Raw genomic sequence first — 18,899 nt, 5'->3', positions numbered from 1 at the left:
CTGCTTCCTTGATCTGCTACGTTGACTTAAAAACTACCCGTAAGTTGCAATTACACAGGCAGTGCAACACCTTTATATCATGTTTAGCACAAAGATGATGCACAAAACCATTGCAAGAACATACAGTTCTGTGGGTCTGCTTTACCAAGGTCTGCCGTTTAGCCCTCCCTGCCAGAACAACTTAAACCAATTAAGAGTTTATTCTGACTTGTAGAGATGGGGCACAACTCTTACTGCCACAGACAGGGGAACCTACAATTACTTCTAAATCAGCCGCCTCTGACTCATCAGTAACTTCACTGAAGATTTGTTATCTTCTTAATCAGTGAAATGGTAGGCATCTACAAATGGACTGCCATCCACACAGGGAATTGATGTCTTCAGCTTAGCCAACTCCTTTTGCTTAAAAAAAAAAAATAAAAAAATTAAGCTATTGGAGTATGTGTCTTAGAGTAGAAGGGACTGTGCTACTGCAGAATCAGTTTAATAACTGATGCTTCTTTTTTTCAAAATTAGATAATGCTTTTAATCTATAGATAACAGAACTCACACTGAGTCCTGCACTGCAAAATCTGGCCTGAGGCTCTTAACTTTTAAATACTTCAAAATCTATGAACGAGTGCATTTTCAAGAGAGTGGATTTTTCCATAATATGGATTTATGACTGCATGAAAAATTCAAAACAAATCTGCAAGGTCCCAGAGCAGAGGGAAGATCCATCACTTGCCTAAATAAAAATTAGACTTGAGAAAACATTTCAGAATTTATTGTGGTGAAAAATTCTGAATTGGGAAAGCATTGGAAGCTGTGACTGACAGTCTGATCTAACTAGTGTTTTACAAAGACAGAGCGTTTACAACAGTCCAATATAAGGAGATGCTAGGTGCACCAGTAATATGAAAGTATTAGCATGAACTTTTCCAGTCTTACTTGCTTTCTGGTCACTAATCCAGCTCTTCAGTCTTAATATAATACTCCAGATGTCCAAACTATTTCAAACTTCATATTTGATCGCTGCTTAAGAGATCTCCTCACCCTAAATAATTTTCTCATTTTGACTAGAAGGTGAGGACTTGTAACTTTTATTCCTACACCATAAATAGCTGTGTTAAATGCAAAAAAATATCAGGATTTTGAAGTCTTTCTATCTTTAGTGATAAAATCAGAGATGCTTGCAGTTTGAGGCAGGAAATCTAATAATTGCACTTCTGATTTAGGTGGGTGAATTCTGCCTAAATCCCATCTTGGATGCTTATGATTTAGTTCACTGTGTTAACAGAGAAGGTAGTGTCTGTGATGTAAAAACAACACGATGGGGACCTGGACTAGACCCCTCATGTGCCATAATCCATGACTCCAGACTGCAAGGCTGGATTTCAGTTTAGATTTGAAAGCCTCAAAATCCTACTGCCAGCTCTTAGAGTCACAATCCTCCAGAAAAATCAAAGTGTATGTGGGAGAAGACAAGAATTCAATTTTGGTTTTGCTTTGTAAATTATAAACAATGCTCTCACACAAGACTGTAAATCACAGTATGACAGCTGTGTTACCAAAACTGAAAGGGCTTCCCTGTTTCAGCATTCTGCTTGCATTTAAGAAAATCACTGTCTAGACCAGACTTGTGGTAAAACAGTATTTTCTCAGTAGCTGTCATTACCATAAATGTTTTAGTGTAGGAGATGATGTGCCCCCTGCCATTTTGCTGCTACTGTAGTTCTTTCTCATTACTGTTTGGTTTCGATAGTCACTATGTTGTATGAAGTATGGAGGAGAACATCTCCCCCATATTATGCAACAAAACCACCCCCATCTGTTTGCTAACAATTCCTTTGGGCATCAGCACTTGGGTGAAGTTAATCCAAGACTCCTCAAGTGTGCCCAGATAACTCAAAACTACTCAGAACAGGTTCTCCTGGAAGAAGGGCGGTAGGTAAAAGCTGGCCCTGCCAGCTGAGCCCTTAGGGCCAGAACTGCCCTTGCCGCAGCCATTTGGAAAGATGCAAAGCACTCACAAGACAAAAAGCCTACCCAAAGGGAAACTTCAGAGTCATTGCTCTCTGAGACACTCAACCGTATTGCAGCAGCTACACCAGACTGCCTGCAGAAAAGTCTTTGGCACCTTATATTTTAAAACATGTGGTGGCCTCCAGGAGGGTTTCACATCAGTTTGCAATCACAACCTCCTCTCGGCTCCTGGGGGACAATCACAGATCTCTGCCAAGGACAAAAGTCCTTTTGGCATTGTGTAGGCAAGCACATCACCATCTGTACCCAGGTAACACAAGAAGCGATGCGGCGAGCATCAGGACCATGCCCAGCTCTCCTGTTTGGATGGCCATGTGGAGACAGTGCTTGGTGTGGGGCTCAGACTCATTCACTCATCCATGCTGGGTTACCCTGACCATTCATTCTGCCACCAAGATTTAGGTCACAGAAAAGCCTAAGGAAAAAACATTTCTTATTCTTTTATGTCCCAGAGTCATACAGTTTTCATTTCTATCACAAGTTCCTGCTGTGAAAGGCTATGTTGTTAATGGTCAGCAAGCCGAAATTGCAACTTTTAGTTGCTTTAAAACCTACTCAAAGTTCAAGAAGTTCCAGACTGTTCCTGTACTTCAGATTCCTGCCTACATGCACACATAGTAACCATCTTTCCTAAAAGATCCAAATGCCCTTAGCTTTCCAACTTGCTCTGAACAGACCCTGGACACTTTCTGAAATTAAGCTACACATTTGTGCTTATACAGTTGCCAAAAAGTTGCACCTTCAATGCACTTGGTCATTTTTATTTTGGCATTTTTCACTAGCCCAAATAATTAGTAAATTAGACTCACTGTCTCCAAAGATACAGGAAAAGATTTCACCTTGAAAAACAAAATCGTACAATTACAGCCTGGAGATTAGAGTCCTCTGCAGTGATGTCATTCACTTTGGCTTTGCATCGACATGATTGTATTTTATCTCAACTGATAGCTCAGGGTAAACTTTCACTGAGGTCAGGAGCCGCAAAGATGTCACTGTGTACCTATGTGCAAGCATCCAATGAGTCAGAGGTTGGTTCATGTATCCAGACTCAGCTGTACTATTAGAGCTTGTAATGATCTCAGATACAAGCTTTTATTTAAGTTTCCCCCTCTAAATTTGGACTGAAGCAAAGTTTGACTGGACGTTTCGGTCATCCAGAGAGGGGATGGAAGTGCTGTGAACTCGCCCAATGGGAGAAACAGGTAGAGCAGAGACAGCAGATGCTGCTAACCAGCGAGTGAGGAGCTCCTGCTGAACATCTTTTCTCTTTCTTGTACCATTTGGAAGTCACATCTGAAATGTTTTTTCCCCAAACCTCACACAGGGTAAAACTGATACTGACTGCATTGTATGCCTTGCATTAACCCTTTCCTGATTTGAAAGCCTAGCTTCTACTTCCAAACAAAGTCCTTTCTTGTTTGCAATGCCCCTGGAGAAACCTGCATGCTCACAAAGTATTTAAGGGTTGACAACAGCAGTGTTTTAGATGTTGAAGGGTCAACATCATTTGAACTAGCCTAATCTCACGGGTCTTGAAGTTGGGTTAGAAATGCTGCCTACACAAGTACTCCATCCACCTTGCCTTAGTCCTGGCTGAAATCCAGAAGCAAGGAGGAAAGCAGACGGGGGGGGAAAAGCAGCAGTTAATTAAAGGCCAGGTTCTGAGCATCTCTGTCTCCTTCAGGTCATTACAGCCACATCTGGGGAACACACTCAGTTTCATTGAAAGTTCCTCCTTTCTTCGCTGTCAGCATCTAAGCTTTGCTGGCCTTATGCCCCTCAGAGCCTCATGAGCTTTCCCTTCACTTCATCAGCAAGCAGTTTTCTCGGCACGGGTTAAAGAGCAGGCTGCTACTGGCATAAGGAGAGCTACTGCAGAAACATCAATATGCCAGATGGTCTGGAGGAACTGCAACTGGCTCAGCAACCATGTCTCCTGATGGTGCCCACCACTTTGTCACACAGTCCCCACCATCCTAGTTACTTCTAAGATGGGCCCTCTCCTTGAAGACCCTCAGTAAGGTAAAATCATAGAATCATAGTTGGAAGAGACCTTTAAGGTCTTCAAGTCCAACTATGAACACATACGTGTGTGGTATGCATCTATATCAAACAAGACAGCAGTATCACAGTAGGCCATCAACAAACTGCACCTGCAATGAAACTCAAGAAACTCAAAGCCGAAATGCTCCACGTGTCCCACTTTACAGAAGGAGAAAAGGCTGAACTGGCAGTATTGAGAGAACCAGCACCCACAGGGACCAGCGTGGCTGATCCTAGCCTTCATTTAGATACTGTAAAGCAGACGGATTCACTGGGGCAGACCAGGTGTCCTCTGCTTAGTGAGGAAGAGGCACATGGATATGCTGCCACGAGGGAATGTCCCATGACAGCTGCAGAGCGGATGCAGTGAAGGCAAGGATGGGGTTGGAAGGGACATTGGAAATGCCAGTGGTCTGCATGGAGTCAGAGATGTGGGAAAAAGAGATCTGGGGTCATGGCTGAAGGAGGACAAAAGCAGGCTTGTTTTCTTCCCCGTGGCCTGGAGTTCCGGTGGCAGAGGCATTCTCTGAATTCACCAGTCCGTAATTTTGTTGTCCACATTTGGAAATATATGGGCCACGTGATCTAATTCAGTTTCCCATATTCATACTGTTGAATGAATGATATGCCTCCTCAGGGTGCACTGAAACACACCCCACACATTCCTGTTGTAAATACATGACTATGAGAGTGAGGTGTCTCCTAAAGTCTGGAAAGTTGGTGTTTCTACCACTGCTCATGTATTTAGACTGGCTGCTAAGTTGTGTGGGATTCTACTGATTTTATGTGGAGGGAATTGACTTACCATCCCTCAGAGTAAACACAACGTTTACCAGTTATTATACATGAATTACGGAATTCACGAAATTTAACAGATTTTGTGTAAATCTCTCTGCAGGAAGCAGAGCTAAAGATTTGTTGCTGGATCAACCTGTCAATGTTGAAATGCCTAAAGAGACATTAAATGCACTGTAACTGTTCCTGAAAGTCCTCGGTTATCCTCAAGCACAATAAGAAAACCCTCAGGGAGTGATTGAGCTGCTCACAGTTACCCAGTGCCATCCAGCTACAGTTTGCAAAACATTCAAGTGGGACTCAGAGAGAGGACACAAAGAGGGTCCCTTGCTTTCCCACCACAGCAGCTGGGGACCAGACAAGACATGTCAAGGAGCACTAGATGGCTTCATTTAGCAGATAACCAAGCTGTCAGTGTCTGTAGTAACTGGATGGACAGGAAATTTATATCCATTGGCTTTAACCATCAAACCCAAACCACAGCAGCTGTTTTAGAAGGATGTAGAGATGATCTAAACCTCCAACAACGTTCAGTTTGATTGCAAAAAGAGCTTTTAAGGATAGCACCTAGCAGGCTGCCATCTTTTGTGGCTCACAAAGCTCTGAAAGCAATACCAGCACCTTTATGAAGTGCCTCATGGTGCAGACACTGTACCTTGTAAAGGTAGAAAACTTGCAGCTCCTGGGCTGCTGCTTTTTTGCAGAGGTCTTTCCAGTACTTCATTTCAACCACTTAAAAAGTGCAAGTGCAACTCTAGCATCAACTACTTTACAATAGCTTGTCTTGTCTCTTTACTGTCCTCTCCTCTGAATGCTGTTTAAAAGTGGTGTCTATAACATCGATATTTAACCATGAGGCTTGCTCATTCTCACAAGGATGGGGATTGCTGTACATGTGGGCTAAATCACAGTGCCTAGACAGCTGATAATAACGAAAGGATCTTTCAAGATAAGGCACTTGATTGCTACTCTGAAGCTTACTGGTGAAAGGAATGTGTAATCTTTTTTTTTTTTTTTTTTGCATTTGAAATGAGATAACTTGTTTAAATATTAGTCATCTGGATTTATATAGCTCATTTTTAGAACTGGGTTAGCACCTGGCAATCCAGCTTGAGTAAGCATCAGGCTATCCCAGTTGCAGGCCCATTTCATTTCTCTTTCCTCTTTTTGCAATGTGTGACAGACTTCTTTTTTTTCTGATATGATTGCTTGCCTTCCTGCTTCACAGGAGACAAATCCGCACATTCAGACCAGCTGCTTGACGGCAGCCTGGGAAGGGGAAGCAGTGCTATGCCACATTTTGTGTGGATAAAAGCAATCTCAGGGCAACAGGGTACCCCACGTACAAGAAAACAGAATGGCAAAGCACTTTGTTTTCTGACTGTGATCTTTCCTGCTATACAAAAACCTTCATCTCTGCTTCCCAAGCTGTCTTTGTACTTCCTTTCCCAAGTGTTTCACTGTTGGTTTTTTCCTGTCTTTGCCTTAAATTTCTGCATTGTGGCACAAATACGAAGTGTGCTTTTGGCAGAAAACACCCTGCAAAATTCTGCCTGTCCTCTGCCTGGCTAAAAACTAGCAGAAGTCGTCTTTGTGTCTTTTGCACATCTGGGGATGGCACTGGTAAAGACAAACAGCCAAATGATGCTACTGAATGATTTCTTTTCCCTTGGGGGAAACGCTGAGAAGGATACTGGATATACTTTGCAACACTGTTCCCTGGGGAGTTTATCTAAGCAGGGAGAAGAACTAATAGGCAGCCTTTTAGGGAGAGACAAATTTGCAAGAACATAGAGGTGTTAAAGAGCTTTGCTGGAATACCAAATTACTGGGACCTAAAAGTGTCTGTGCAGGGTCCAGCTCTTGTCCCTGCACCCAGCCAGCCCAGGTAGTGCCGGTAAGCTCCATCCTGCTGTGGAGAGACTGCCCCTCTGGGGACCACCAGCACAGCTATCACTTTCCAGAAAGGACCTGTGCATCAGGGATCCCAGGAATACTGATGTGTAAGGAAGCTGGCAGAGCTAGCCAGCAGGAACTGCAGGCACCAGGTGTGCCAGCCATGGGGATGCATGGCTGGAAAGTAGGAGGGAGCTCGGATGGGCTGGATAAGGCTTGGGAGCATCAATTTGTGTGAAGAGAAAGGGATGAGTCTTAGCCTGTAAGCACATTAGGGGGAAAACTGCTCACTTGCCGTTAACCCCTGACATGCCTCTGACTTTTGCTACAGTTGTAAGCAGTTTAAAACCAGTAAGCCTGATTATTAACTGCTATGGTAAACCAGTAAAGCTCCAGTGCCTTGAAGACAGCCAAATCTGCAGGATGGTCTAGACAGAGTGTTAGAATTTTTGCCTGCTTGTAAATTAATTTGCCTTGGAGTACCCGGACCTCCAAGCTGTACACCTGGTGAAACAGGAGGCTGTGTAACTCAGGGGGAAGCACAGCGCCTATGTCTCCGTAGGAAAGCATTTCCCAGGGCTAGGGCATCAGGGAACCATTTAAAGCTAAGGAATCACATATAATGCAATGAAAGGAGGGAATTTCTCTGGCTTTCCTCCAAAAGCCAAGCATTATTCATTGATCAGAAAGCAGATCTCCATCTCTACAGAGAACATTTTTTCCTCCATTTGCTAAGTGGAAGATGACAAATGAACTAGCTGTGCCCTCTCCCACATTCTTTCTCCTTCCGTCTGTCCAGGCATCCCTGTTGCTTCGCCCTCCCTCAGCACACCACAACCGTACCAGCGGCTACTTACTTGGCACGACTAGCAGCCTCGGGGGCGGTGGAGGTGGAGGAGGTGGTGGTAATGGTGGTGGTGGCCTGCACTGGCATATTTCCTGGCAGCTCTCTGTGACTTTCTCTGCTACAGGCTTGGAGCATGACTTCTGGGGCTCACCCTGAGTGATCTGTGAAGAAACAAGTTATTGCATGAGCAGTAGAAACAGTGAAAACTGATTTTCCATGAATGTGTTTCTAGGACTTGAGTACCCAAGCGGCACCTCTGACCAGTAGTGAGAACTAAGCTCATGTTCTTAAGTCTACTACAAGGAGGACTCTTCCCTACATGGTCCCATTTTTGGGGGGTTTTGGAGTTTTTTATTTTGTTTTTTTACTTAACATAATTTCTTGAAGACCTCTTTCCTCTCTGTCAGATTTGGTTGAAATTGGCCAGCTGATTTCTGAGTTATTATGGGGTAAGAAGGCAGCAGTAGTGGCAGACAATACCATTGCATAAGTCTTCTTTCCTTACAAAAGCCATCTAGCAGCATGCATTATTCACAGGGTCATTGCTGCAAGCTGAAGAGAGCTAACAAAAATGACAAGACAGTTAAGAGTCAGGATTATGTTCATTTTCCTTATGGCAGAACTGAAAGCCAAAGGAAAGCTCTCCTCAGCTTTGCTGGACTTGCTTTGATGTTTAGAGAGCATTTCACAGAGCGTTTCACTTCCCACCAAAAGGAGAGAGAGCCCACAATTTACTCATCTGTGGACCACAGCAATGACACGGTCAAAATGGAAATGCCACAAACTGTGACTTGTAGCCTCCGTAACATGCAGTGTTGGCTAGTAATAAAGCTGAAGATGAGGCATTGCAGAAACCAGCTGTAGGCGTCGCTTGGCCATGGACACCAATTTAGCCAGTATAATATATTCAATACAATATATATAATACAATATATTCAATAGCTTGATCTAGTCATGACAAGGACCATTTATTAGCAGCATATTTTTCTTACCATATTCACATGACTAGGGATTTAAGTAATATTCAGTAAAATTCCTAATCTAATGCTACAAAATGGAGTAAGTCCCTAATGAAAATGAAATTTGCTGAACATCACAGGAGCTTCTGAGAGGTATTAACTTCAGAGGTCTCTAAGCCAGCTCTTTTTGAATGGAATGATACCCAGACGGAAAACACTGGATACAATTTTAAGGAGGCAAAGTCTAAAAGATGAATAAGCATGTTATCTAACAAGCACTTTGAACGCAGGATTAGGAGACCACCTGGGACAGACTTGTGTCTTGCTGAAGCTAAGGACAGTTATGCCAGGATTCAACTGTTGCAGTTTGGTCTTGATTGGGTTATTGTCCTAATAGTTTTGACTTAACATCATTTTCTTTAGCTTTTTTCCATGACGCGTTGGTCATTACAAAGAAGATGCCCCATGCCATGCTTTCTGACCTGTTTTAGGCAGGACTCTTCTGCCTCCCTGCTGATCCCCAGGGCCACCCGGGGTTGCAGTCTTCTCCCTCCTCTCTTCTGCCCAAGCTTTGCTTCCCTTCCCCTGTCAGGTCCAGGCACACAGTCTGTCTCCTCTCCCCTTTCAATCCAACCCACAGCCCACATTGCAGTCAGCAAACCTCTCCTACCCCCGGCAGCTGGGCACCAAGGGTGCTTGCTGCCTCTTGGCTGCAGGAAAGCTGCACACAATCTTTTCCTCTATTCCTGGCCAAAAAGAGAGGCGAGGCTAATTAAAACAGCATCACTGCACAAGGAATGTGTTCACATGCGTAGGAGGTTTCTAAATGCAGAAAGATGCATTACTCTGGCCTCGGGGAAATGGAGGTAGGGCTTTGTTGATTAAATAGTGTAGAGAGGGAGGAAAGAACAGAAGAGGTTACACGTAGCTGAGTTGGAAGGATTGCTCAGCACAGCACAAGTCAGAAGGCTCAGTTCTTTAAACAGCTTGTCAAAATCTATTACCAAACATAGGGAAGAACAAATTCAGCACAAGTGCTTTCCAGCATTCCCCTCCACCATCAGGTAACAGTAAGAGGATGGTTAAAGACCATCCCAGACAGCTTCCAGGAACTTACACAAACTCTCTGAATGCTCTAATGAATCAAAGTGGTCCAGCTTCATAATCCCTCATGGCTGGTAATAAATCTGTCTGCTAAACAGGCTGATTTCTTTTTAAAGTAAGTGATTGCAGGCAACTGAAGATCCTCCATACTGCTTCAGCTCTTCCAGTGCTGTTGACACGCTGGGTTGGGGTGTTAGGGACTCTCCCAAGAGCAGTCCCCTAGGAAGCGTGCCTGCTCCATGCGGTGGCAGTGGCACACCCAGGGTACCTCCTAGTTGTACCGTTGTGACAGCGTTTACTGTGCTGATAGAGGAGGCAGGGTAACATCTCTCTGCTGGTCCTGGCAGCTGATTAGGAAAGCAACTTTTTACTCCTAGTTACAATTACTGTCCCCTACCTAGTTCCCCAGTTGCTGAATCCTACAGCTCGCTACAGTCTCGCAGGAACTAGTGCAATGGCAGAGTAAAAAGACAGGGAAGAGTAACATTGCGCAGACTTGGAGCCAGCTTCACTTGCAGACCAGAAGCAGCTTTGTGTATGTAAGTCTGAAGACAGCGCTGGTATGAAAAAGCTTCTTTGACTTACTGCTCTAACTTAACATCAACCAGAACCAAAGGCTTGCTCTGTCTTTTTTTAGAGCTATTGACTGCTTTTAAATCCCTAGAGGCTCTCCTACCTTAGGCTGGTAATAGAATGTCCTCAGAAACCAGTGGTTATTTTTCTCAATTACTTTGCAGACAAAATTAACCCTATACATGCCCAGCCACTCCTTGCTCCTGTGTATTTTTAAAATATTATTTCAGGTGGGGGGTGGGGTGGGGGGGTGAGGAGGAGTTGCTCTGTCTCTCAATACCTTAGTCTGTACCTTTATAGAAAATCCCCATGATCACTTTTAAACATTTGTGAAAGAACTGACATTTAAAAGCATAGGCTTTATCACCTATTTGTTTCCCTTCTCTTGTCACTCAGTAAAATGTCTGGTTGTTAGAAGATACCTGCAGGAACACAGATGTTACCGTACTGAGGGTTTGTCTTAGAGGGTTAGTTTAAAATAACAAAGATGTTGTAAGTTGGCTGAAATCTGGCAAGAAAGGGAAAGGCTTGAATCGAGGTTGAGGGCCTCGAGGAAGAGAGAAATAGATAAAGATGATTAACTAACAGTAGCAAGATAGAATTAAGAAAAAAAGAAAAGACATTTGGCTCCTTTTCAAGAAAAAAAATCCCACTGTTGATGTCTATTAGCCTTCTCATGAAAGGAATGAAAGCTGTTACTTGTGTCTTCTAAAGGCAAGCAGAACAAATCACTAGAAAATATGCTTTAGGGAACAATCTTGCTCTGGCAGAGGATGATGAAATAAATTACTCCATGTTTCTTTCTTACTGTCTGCAATTCAAGGTAAGCTGCCTTTACAGGAGATGGCAGCAGAAAAAAGGCATGTTGAAAGAGCCTAATCTTTCTCTGACCATGTCTGCTAATTCAAGTCCAGCCTCAGACTTTACTGCTTGTTTGTTCTGCCCTACACTACCATGGCCCCAGAATGGCTTTGGAAGCACTTTGCAGGTAATGACTGTAATCAGACACCCCCAGGCTGCCAGGCAGTTTGTAGCAGAGGTGGCCTTGGCAAGGGGTCATCTCCAGAGATGAACCACACAGGGCTTGCTCCTTAGTTGTTACTTCCGCACCTTCCAGCCATTCCTCCAGGTGCTGGGCATGCCATGGGGGTCTGCTTGGCCTGTCTAAAACTTGGTTGCTTGTTTGGCATGAGGCTTTCTTAACACACTCAGCAGGTGGTCAGTTTGAACATATATGTTGCCTGGACTTCAAGCTGATGCATTTTTTGCCCTGCTCTGAAAACACATGGAGTTGACTTCATGGATTTGTGCGTTTAATGTGAATATGCCTTGCAACAAGGACAAATGTGTTTAAATATTAATGGAAATGAAAATATGATCCACAAATGTTCAGGGAAAAGCAAACAGAACGTGGCAACTGGTGGTTTCCTTTTGCAGACTCTGTTGAAGTTCATGCCTGTGGTGTATTTCTTTTTAATCCAAGATTTCCTTCAGAAACAGTGGTCCTAGTCCTGCTTTGCATAGAGTGGAAGAATAAATCTGCATCTGGTCAGAGCTGTTTAGTATTTCAGTAGAGTCCCGTGGGGCTGCAGCAGTCCTTGAGCATGCTCTACAGAGTGGGATGGGAAAAGAGGATTAATACTGTCCCTGGAGTGTGGCCCTCTTGTGACTTTTTGAATCAGGTAAAAGGAGGAATGCTTGAAAAGAAAAGTGCATTTGATTGAAAAGGCACAGGGACCTCTAAAAGCCTGCTGATGTGGCAAGAGCTTTGTCTCTTGGAAGCAGTCTACAGAGACGAGATGTCAACACCGCTGCATAAATCCCAGGGTGGCTCTGCATAATTCACATCAGAGTTAATCCAGATCCATGTTTATGAAACCAGAAAAAAAAACGTGACCCTGCTATTTATCGTGACACTTACTGCTCTTTTTTTTAATTATGTCAAAAGCCTCAGACAGAATCATCCTTTCCTTCTTGTCACAGTGCTGGCTGAGATGCTAATAAGAAAAGATTGTGGGGTTTGTTTTGTTTGTTTGGGGTTTTTTTGTATTTTTTAATAAGATAAATGCTTCTCCTCTGATTAGCATCTGACTGATTCTCTTAAGTGCCTCAAGGCAGGGCTTGAGGAGGGAATGCAAAGATGTGGGAGCGAAGGCCATGCTATATGTAAGTCATCGCATCGCACAGACGAATGGGTGAAGAGGGGCTGGGAGAAGAGATGTGAGAAAACACGATGGCTGCTATAGATGGTGCAGGGGCAGGGGAGCGACATGTTGTGACATTACTGAATTAGTTGAGGAGAGTATGGCTAGCTAGACTTTGAAGATAAGAGCAAGGATTACAACTCAACATGGGGAAGGGAGTCATGGGAGGGATTTAAAGATGAGGGAGTTTCCGTCATGTAAGGTCAGCATGCCGGTGAGCACTTCACATCTGGCCTTCCCGCTGGTACCTGCTGAAGGGAACCTTAGATATCCTATTTTTGGGAAAGCTGGAAAAAAGCTTGAGCATGAGCAGATTTGTTGATTGCTCTTCCACAGAACAGCAGGCAATAGCACAAGTATAGTTGATGAATGGGACAACAAAACTTCCAAATTATTGCAGTGAAAGGATGGGCCCCTTGGCTTTTGCACTTCTGACAGCCTGTTTTAATTCTTATAAGCATATTTTTTTTTTGAAAGATTGGCTTAGCTCATCTGTATAGTTTGCCAGAAAGATGTTTATGCAAGTTTGGTTTGGTTTTGGTTGTTTTGGGTTTTTTTTGGTCTGCTTGATTGACTGACTGGTTACAGGAGAGAGGTTGCAGGTGGCTTCTCTTATTACACAGTTGCACTTGCCTTAAAAATGCAATTACAGTTTGAACTTAAGCTTAGCCACCTGAATACTTGAGCAGGACAACAGTGAGGTAGCGCTAGTGGAGATTTTTGTGATGGGGGCATTGGTTTAAAGGAGGTTGGTTTTGTTGTATTTCTGTTCATTTTAATCTGTAAGGAGCACAAATCCTCTTTGTCATTCATGGCAAGGGACAAGATGCTAAAACAACCTCTCTCTTCAATCTCTTGGGAGCCACTAAGTTTAGAACAGGGAGTAAAAGCCCTGGAGTCACCACCGTGCAAGAAAGAAACTGTAATTGTTCTGTTCTTGAACAGCACTTGGCTGGCTCATCAATCACCCCTCTGAAGACGTATTATAAATAAACTTTGAAATGCCAAAGTGACGCATTTGAGTTGAGCTTTGCTGTTGTTCTGATTCTCCAAACTGGATGGGCGCTCTCTCTCCCTCACCGTATAGGAATTTCTCCCAGTTCATCATGCCGGTCCCCCCACGTTGCAACCAAGGTCACACACCACCACAGCGCCGGAGCTGGCCCAAGCTGATCCAGCCCTTCGCCCAGAGCACCCCCCGCTCGCAGGCAGCGCCGACCGACCGCGGCAGGGCACGGCCCAAGCCCGGCTGCCGGCGCCCGGCTCCGCGCTGCCGCCTCCTGCGCGCCGCGCCGCAAAACGCTCTCGCAAACCCGCCCGCTGCCGCTGCGCGGAGAAAGTCAACTCCGCACCGCGTCCCGCGCTGCCGGCGGCCCGGGCCGCGCGCCGCCCCGCGCACACGCGCGCACGGACACGCACACACGGACACGCACACGTACACGCTCCGTCCCGCAGCGCCGACAAGGGGGGCACCGCGCCGGGCAGAGCAACAGCTCTGCCTGCCCCGGGGCCGCCTGCGCGACCACCACCCCGCCGCCCCCCGCCGGCAGCGCCCCCTCCCCTGCGCCGCCGGGGCCCCGCCTGCCGCCCCCGCTCCCCGCCGGCGGGCGTGCGGGCGCGGCGCGGCCCCGGGCAGCCCTACCTGGACGGAGCCCCAGAGCGGGTGGAGGGCACAGTGCAGCAGCAGGGAGGGCCAGCAGCGGCGGAGCAGCGCCAGGAGCTCCCGGAGCGGCATCCCTCCTGGGCGGGCGGGCGGGGGCGCGGGCTCCGGGCGGTGTGGGCAGGGAGCGGAGCGAGCCGGCAGCAGAGGCGGTGGCTCGCACCCATCCCCGGAGCGCGACCGTCCCAACTTTAATTCTGGAGGGGAGGGAGGGAAGGAGGGAGGGAGGGAAGGAGCGGGGGGAGGGAGGCAGGGAGATGGGCGGGTGGGGAGGGGAAAGGGTGGTCGGGAAAACCCAGCGCCCTGCGAGTCGCGGCTCCCTCAGCAGGGAGACGTGCCTCCACCCCCGCCCGGCCCGCCTCCCGCCCGGCCCGCCCCGCCGGCTTCCCCTCCCCGGGATGCTCCGCTGCCGCCGCCGGCAGCCTGCCCGCGCCGGGGCTCCCCGGCCGGCGCTCCCCGCCGAGCCCGGGGCTCCCGCACACCCGGGGCGGGGGCGGGCGGCGGGAAAAGTTTGGAGCCGGGCGCGGTGCTGGGAGGGCCGGGCGCTGCCGCGGCCGGCGGGGAGAGGCGGGGAGAGCGGCGCGGCCGCGCAGCCCGGGAGATGCATCTCCCCCCTGCCCGCCGCTGCTGCAGTGATTTTTCAAGCCCATCGAGGCAGTCCGTGCGCGCCCGGCTCCCCCCGGCTCTCCCTCCCCGCCCGGGCTCCTCCCGGCGGCGGCTCCCTCCGCTCGGTCCCGGCCGGGCTGCCCCGGGACGGGGGTGGCCGCCGGGGGCTCGGGCAGCTGCGGCGGGCCCGGGAGCACCGCATCCGCTCCCCGCGCCCCCCCCGCATGCGGGAGCGGGGCCGAGCCGAGGGGCCAGCCGGCCCCCTCGTGCCCTGGAGGCTCCTCATCCCAAACCGCAGCCAGGTGGTTTTGGGGTCGGTGGGTTTGGGGTCTCTCCCCTCCCCCCCCCTCCCCCCCCCCCCCCCCGCCCGAGCGATGCGAGGGCTGGTCCTGTGACAGGCGGGAGCTGCCGGGTCCGCGTCCCCAGCCCGCTGTCTCTGGGATGCAGTAAGGCAAATGTTTCATGGCATTCGTGTGTCTATGTAATAACACAGCCCGCAGAAACGTTCAGCAGCGCCTGCAGGGAAGGGGTAAAGCACTTCCCAATATCATGGTGCCGCAGCCCGGCCTCCCCACAAAAAGGAAACACTGGAAAATCAAAGGTGAAGAGCAGAAAATCAAAGATGAAGATGTTTTTGCTTCCAGTGAAGCAGTTAACGAGTGAAACAGCTGTTCTGTGATGGGCGGCTGTTGCTGCAAGTTGGGCTTGGTGTGTATCAGGATGACCGTAGATGCCTGTTGTTGAGTCAGTGGCACAGGGGTCCTGCTTTCAGTGTTTGGAACGTAGTAAGCAAATGGGCTTGAACAAAATGTCGGGCCCATGGTTTGTATTTCACACCCAGAGGTGAATGAGTTTGAGGATACTGATTTTAGTTTTTCTTGGTATTTCTGGCACCCACTGAGCCAAGTTTAATAATCAGTTTCATAAAAATCTGCTCAGTGAAGCAGGAATGGAAACACATTAACCTTTCAGCTGACACAGGGCTGAGATCCTCTTTTCGTACCACTGTTTGTTTACACCTACATGTCTCCATTCATTTCAGCCCCGACAGACACCAGTTTAAATGGCAGGACTGTCAGGCCCAGCAACGTCTTACAAATGAGAACAACACAGCGGAATTTAATGGAGTTACACCTGAGCTGAGGAAGACTCATCGAGCCTAGACTTTCATTTGTAAGTCCCCATCTTGTGGGTTTGTAAGGGCAGAATAGAGAGAGGCAGAGACATTACGACCTTGGGTATAGGCAGTAATTGTCCTGCTAATATATTCTCTGTAACGATGCTGAAAAAGATGGCGTCCTTTTCTGTAAGTCGACTGTGTAACATGCAGTGCTTAATATATTGTGCTCATTCAATTATAGTTTTAGTGCGCTGGAGTCACAAGAGACAGCAAAGCTTTTCAGGCTTTCTGGTGATTTCCTGAAGGTATTTCAGCACTTGGTCACAGTACAGAACATAATAAATTGCACCATCTGTATACATAGTTCTTGGTTCCTGACAGAATGAGAGATAAGGCTTTAGGCATTGTACGCCAAAAAAATACAACACAGATTTCTTCCCTTTCTGTATTTACAATGCCTTAATGTCAGAAGAACTGTGGAGTTTCCTGCCATTAGCAATTGTCCAAGTAGCCGTCTCAAAGCGTTGTCCCTGTGGTTCAAAGACAACCCGGGGAATGGAGGAGATGGAGCCAAACTCAAGCCGCAGTCGCACGGAAGCAAGTGCAATCAGGGATGTTGTTCTGACATAAACAAGAGCAGAGTTTGGCCCAGGTGATCAGCATCTTTTCTGTTTCACACTGGTAATTGACAGTTCCCTTGGGGAAATGATTGGTGTGTGGATATATTAAATCTAGTCTTTGACCCCAGTCACGCAGTCCGCACACAGGCATATTTCCCGTTAGACTGAATGGCTGAAGAAGGGCTGAATATGTGCCCTGCTCTTGTCCGTGTGATACCAGTCCTTTCCATCAATTGCGCTGGCTTCTCTTTTGCAGTTTCTATGGAGAAATAATAGAGTCCAGGAATTTTTCCCACTTAAAAGGAAGATAAATATTAAGGTGCTTGCAAGACTGCAGGCCCCGAATCAGTGACAGGCTTGAAATATGCTTTGCTTAATAACACAAGTGTTTTGTAGCACCAGGACCGGTGCGAGGAACGACATGATGATTTGTCTGCAGCAGTCATACTACTGAAGTGCCAGGATGCTGCTAGGGCTGCCATCCCTGAACCAGAAACAGGATTTCCTGGGTTGTAGTCCCACTACTAGCGATGACTTCCTCTGCTACCTTGGGCGCATGTTTATAAATTACCTGCACCAGGTTCCCTGCTTGTCAAAACAGCATGACCAAATCCAGATATCTGAAGGCTGCAGTGTGTTTGGTGGTGGAGGCAGTAATGGGGTCCTGTCCGCCAAGATGTATTTACAACATAACAGAAATCAGGACCAATGCCAGACCGACCCTCTGCTAGTGTGATGAACACAGGTCCATGCTCTGGCTTAGGGCTCTGGACATGAAAAGTGCCTTACAAATGAGTGTCACAGTTCAAAATAGTAACTTAAGCTATTTGAAAAGATTTTTTATGTTTGTTTTCAGAAAAAGACTGCACAAACAGCATCGTTCAAGCAGTCTCAAAAAATGTAAGATGAATATTAACACTCAATGATGGTGTTACACAAAATGATGACCTTTAGTCTTTTTCCCTTTCCTCTTTGGTTTGATTATTGTAGAAGAGTGTTTATCTTGTTTGCTCTGTGTTTTTTTTTTTAAACAATCGCTGATAATCAGAACAATCATGATTAGCACTCCAATACAGCAACTACTCAGGAAACATTAGTAAGGACTGCATCACTGATTAGCTGTACAAACATTATCGTACTCCTTTAATCTAAGTAGCCATAATGGTTATAATGGACTCTAAGAGGCTATTTATTTTGTTGGTATAGATTGAGTTTACAACATGTATTGAAGTGTTCAGAGGGCACAGGAGAAGGTTCTTTTCCAGGTTGACTTGTCAAAACTTCATTAAAATCAATAGGTATTCCCCAGTCTGACTCTAGGCAGAATTTGTCTGTGTCTTGTGATGCACCAGAGTGGGCTTTTAGCTGGAGCCAGCAGCAAAGGAAGTGAAGGCGACCACTGCTCAAGCTTTGTGGTCAGTCAGGCCTAGGAAGAATCCATTTAGGCTGTTTTTGCTAATGACATTTCTGGATGAGAGTCAATGAACTCAGGAAGAGTGTCCGACCTGGTGAAACGCTAGGCAAAACATAAACATTTCAGCACTGGGATTTCAAAGCCTTCTGCAGCCTGAAAGCACTGTCTCTCCCAGATAAATTTTTGGGTTTGAGTCTAGAATACCGTCAACGGGTTGCTAAATGTACAGCATCACTGTGGCTTGCACCGAAAATAGTTTTGTTGCTATTCTGTCAAAGATATTTTCATTGCTCTCTCTATATAAAGCAGTGCTTTCAACATATGGAAAGCATTTTTTTTAATCCACACCCTATTGGGAAGTTTTTAGGAAATCACAAATTGGTAAAGGTCACAGCAGCAGAAACAGTGGAGGAATCTGCAGTTCTCCAAACACCGTCATCATTTCTCAGGGAGCGGAGAGGGTTCTTCTTGATGATCCCAACTATTTTACAGAGTACAGAACAACATGAGAACCCTTAACTGTATTTACACATGCAAGTAACAGATCTGATTTTTGGAAGACTTGATCATTCAATTGTTCAATAATTTCAGCTTGTGCAAAAAGATTCCCAACTTTGAGCACATCTAGAATAAATTGTTGTAACAACTGTTTCTTTAATTTTCATTATATTAAATTAATAGCTGATCAAATGTTGGAAGTGACATTTAAGTTTTTAAAAGTGTCTGAATTTCAGGAAGTGATCTTCAAGTTTTCTCCCAGATAAATATGGGCTATTGCACTACATCTCAAAAACAAAGGCAGGGTGTCTCCTTTCCCTTGGTATAGATCAGGAATATCTTCATTGAAATCAATGGATCCACGTCAGTTTAGGCAAGGAGGTGAGTAGGACCAACATGGAAAGCTGCATCATGTAATCTTCAGCTTGTGCTCCAGCACCTGAAATTTAGAGGACACAGCACATTTGTATTCATGGCCAGAAAAGCTGCGGCTGTGCATCATGTAAGCCCGATCTTGCCTTTTCAGTTTTGTAAC

At 46.3% G+C, this 18,899-nt stretch overlaps 1 protein-coding gene across 2 annotated transcripts in view; it reads right to left on the bottom strand.

The window, feature by feature from the left end:
- Nucleotides 1-14,343, bottom strand: part of PRIMA1 (proline rich membrane anchor 1) — a 54,341-nt gene extending 39,998 nt beyond the window's left edge. The window contains exons 1-2 of one of the 2 annotated variants that reach the window (XM_055716681.1): nt 14,089-14,343; nt 7,617-7,767 (exon numbers count right to left, since the gene is read on the bottom strand). In XM_055716681.1, the coding sequence (XP_055572656.1) occupies nt 7,617-7,767; nt 14,089-14,181 (244 nt within the window). In that variant the 5' untranslated portion in view covers nt 14,182-14,343. Of the gene's footprint in view, nt 1-7,616; nt 7,768-9,047; nt 9,238-14,088 lie in introns of those variants that run through there. The other variant, XM_027804971.2, reaches the window with a different exon arrangement.
- Between the last annotated feature and the right edge of the window lie 4,556 nt (nt 14,344-18,899).

This window comes from Falco cherrug, chromosome 7, assembly GCF_023634085.1.
Source record: "Falco cherrug isolate bFalChe1 chromosome 7, bFalChe1.pri, whole genome shotgun sequence".
Taxonomy (NCBI): Eukaryota; Metazoa; Chordata; class Aves; order Falconiformes; family Falconidae; genus Falco; species Falco cherrug.
The sequence above is the reverse complement of the archived record's forward strand: the minus strand, read 5'-3'. Positions and strand labels throughout refer to the sequence as shown.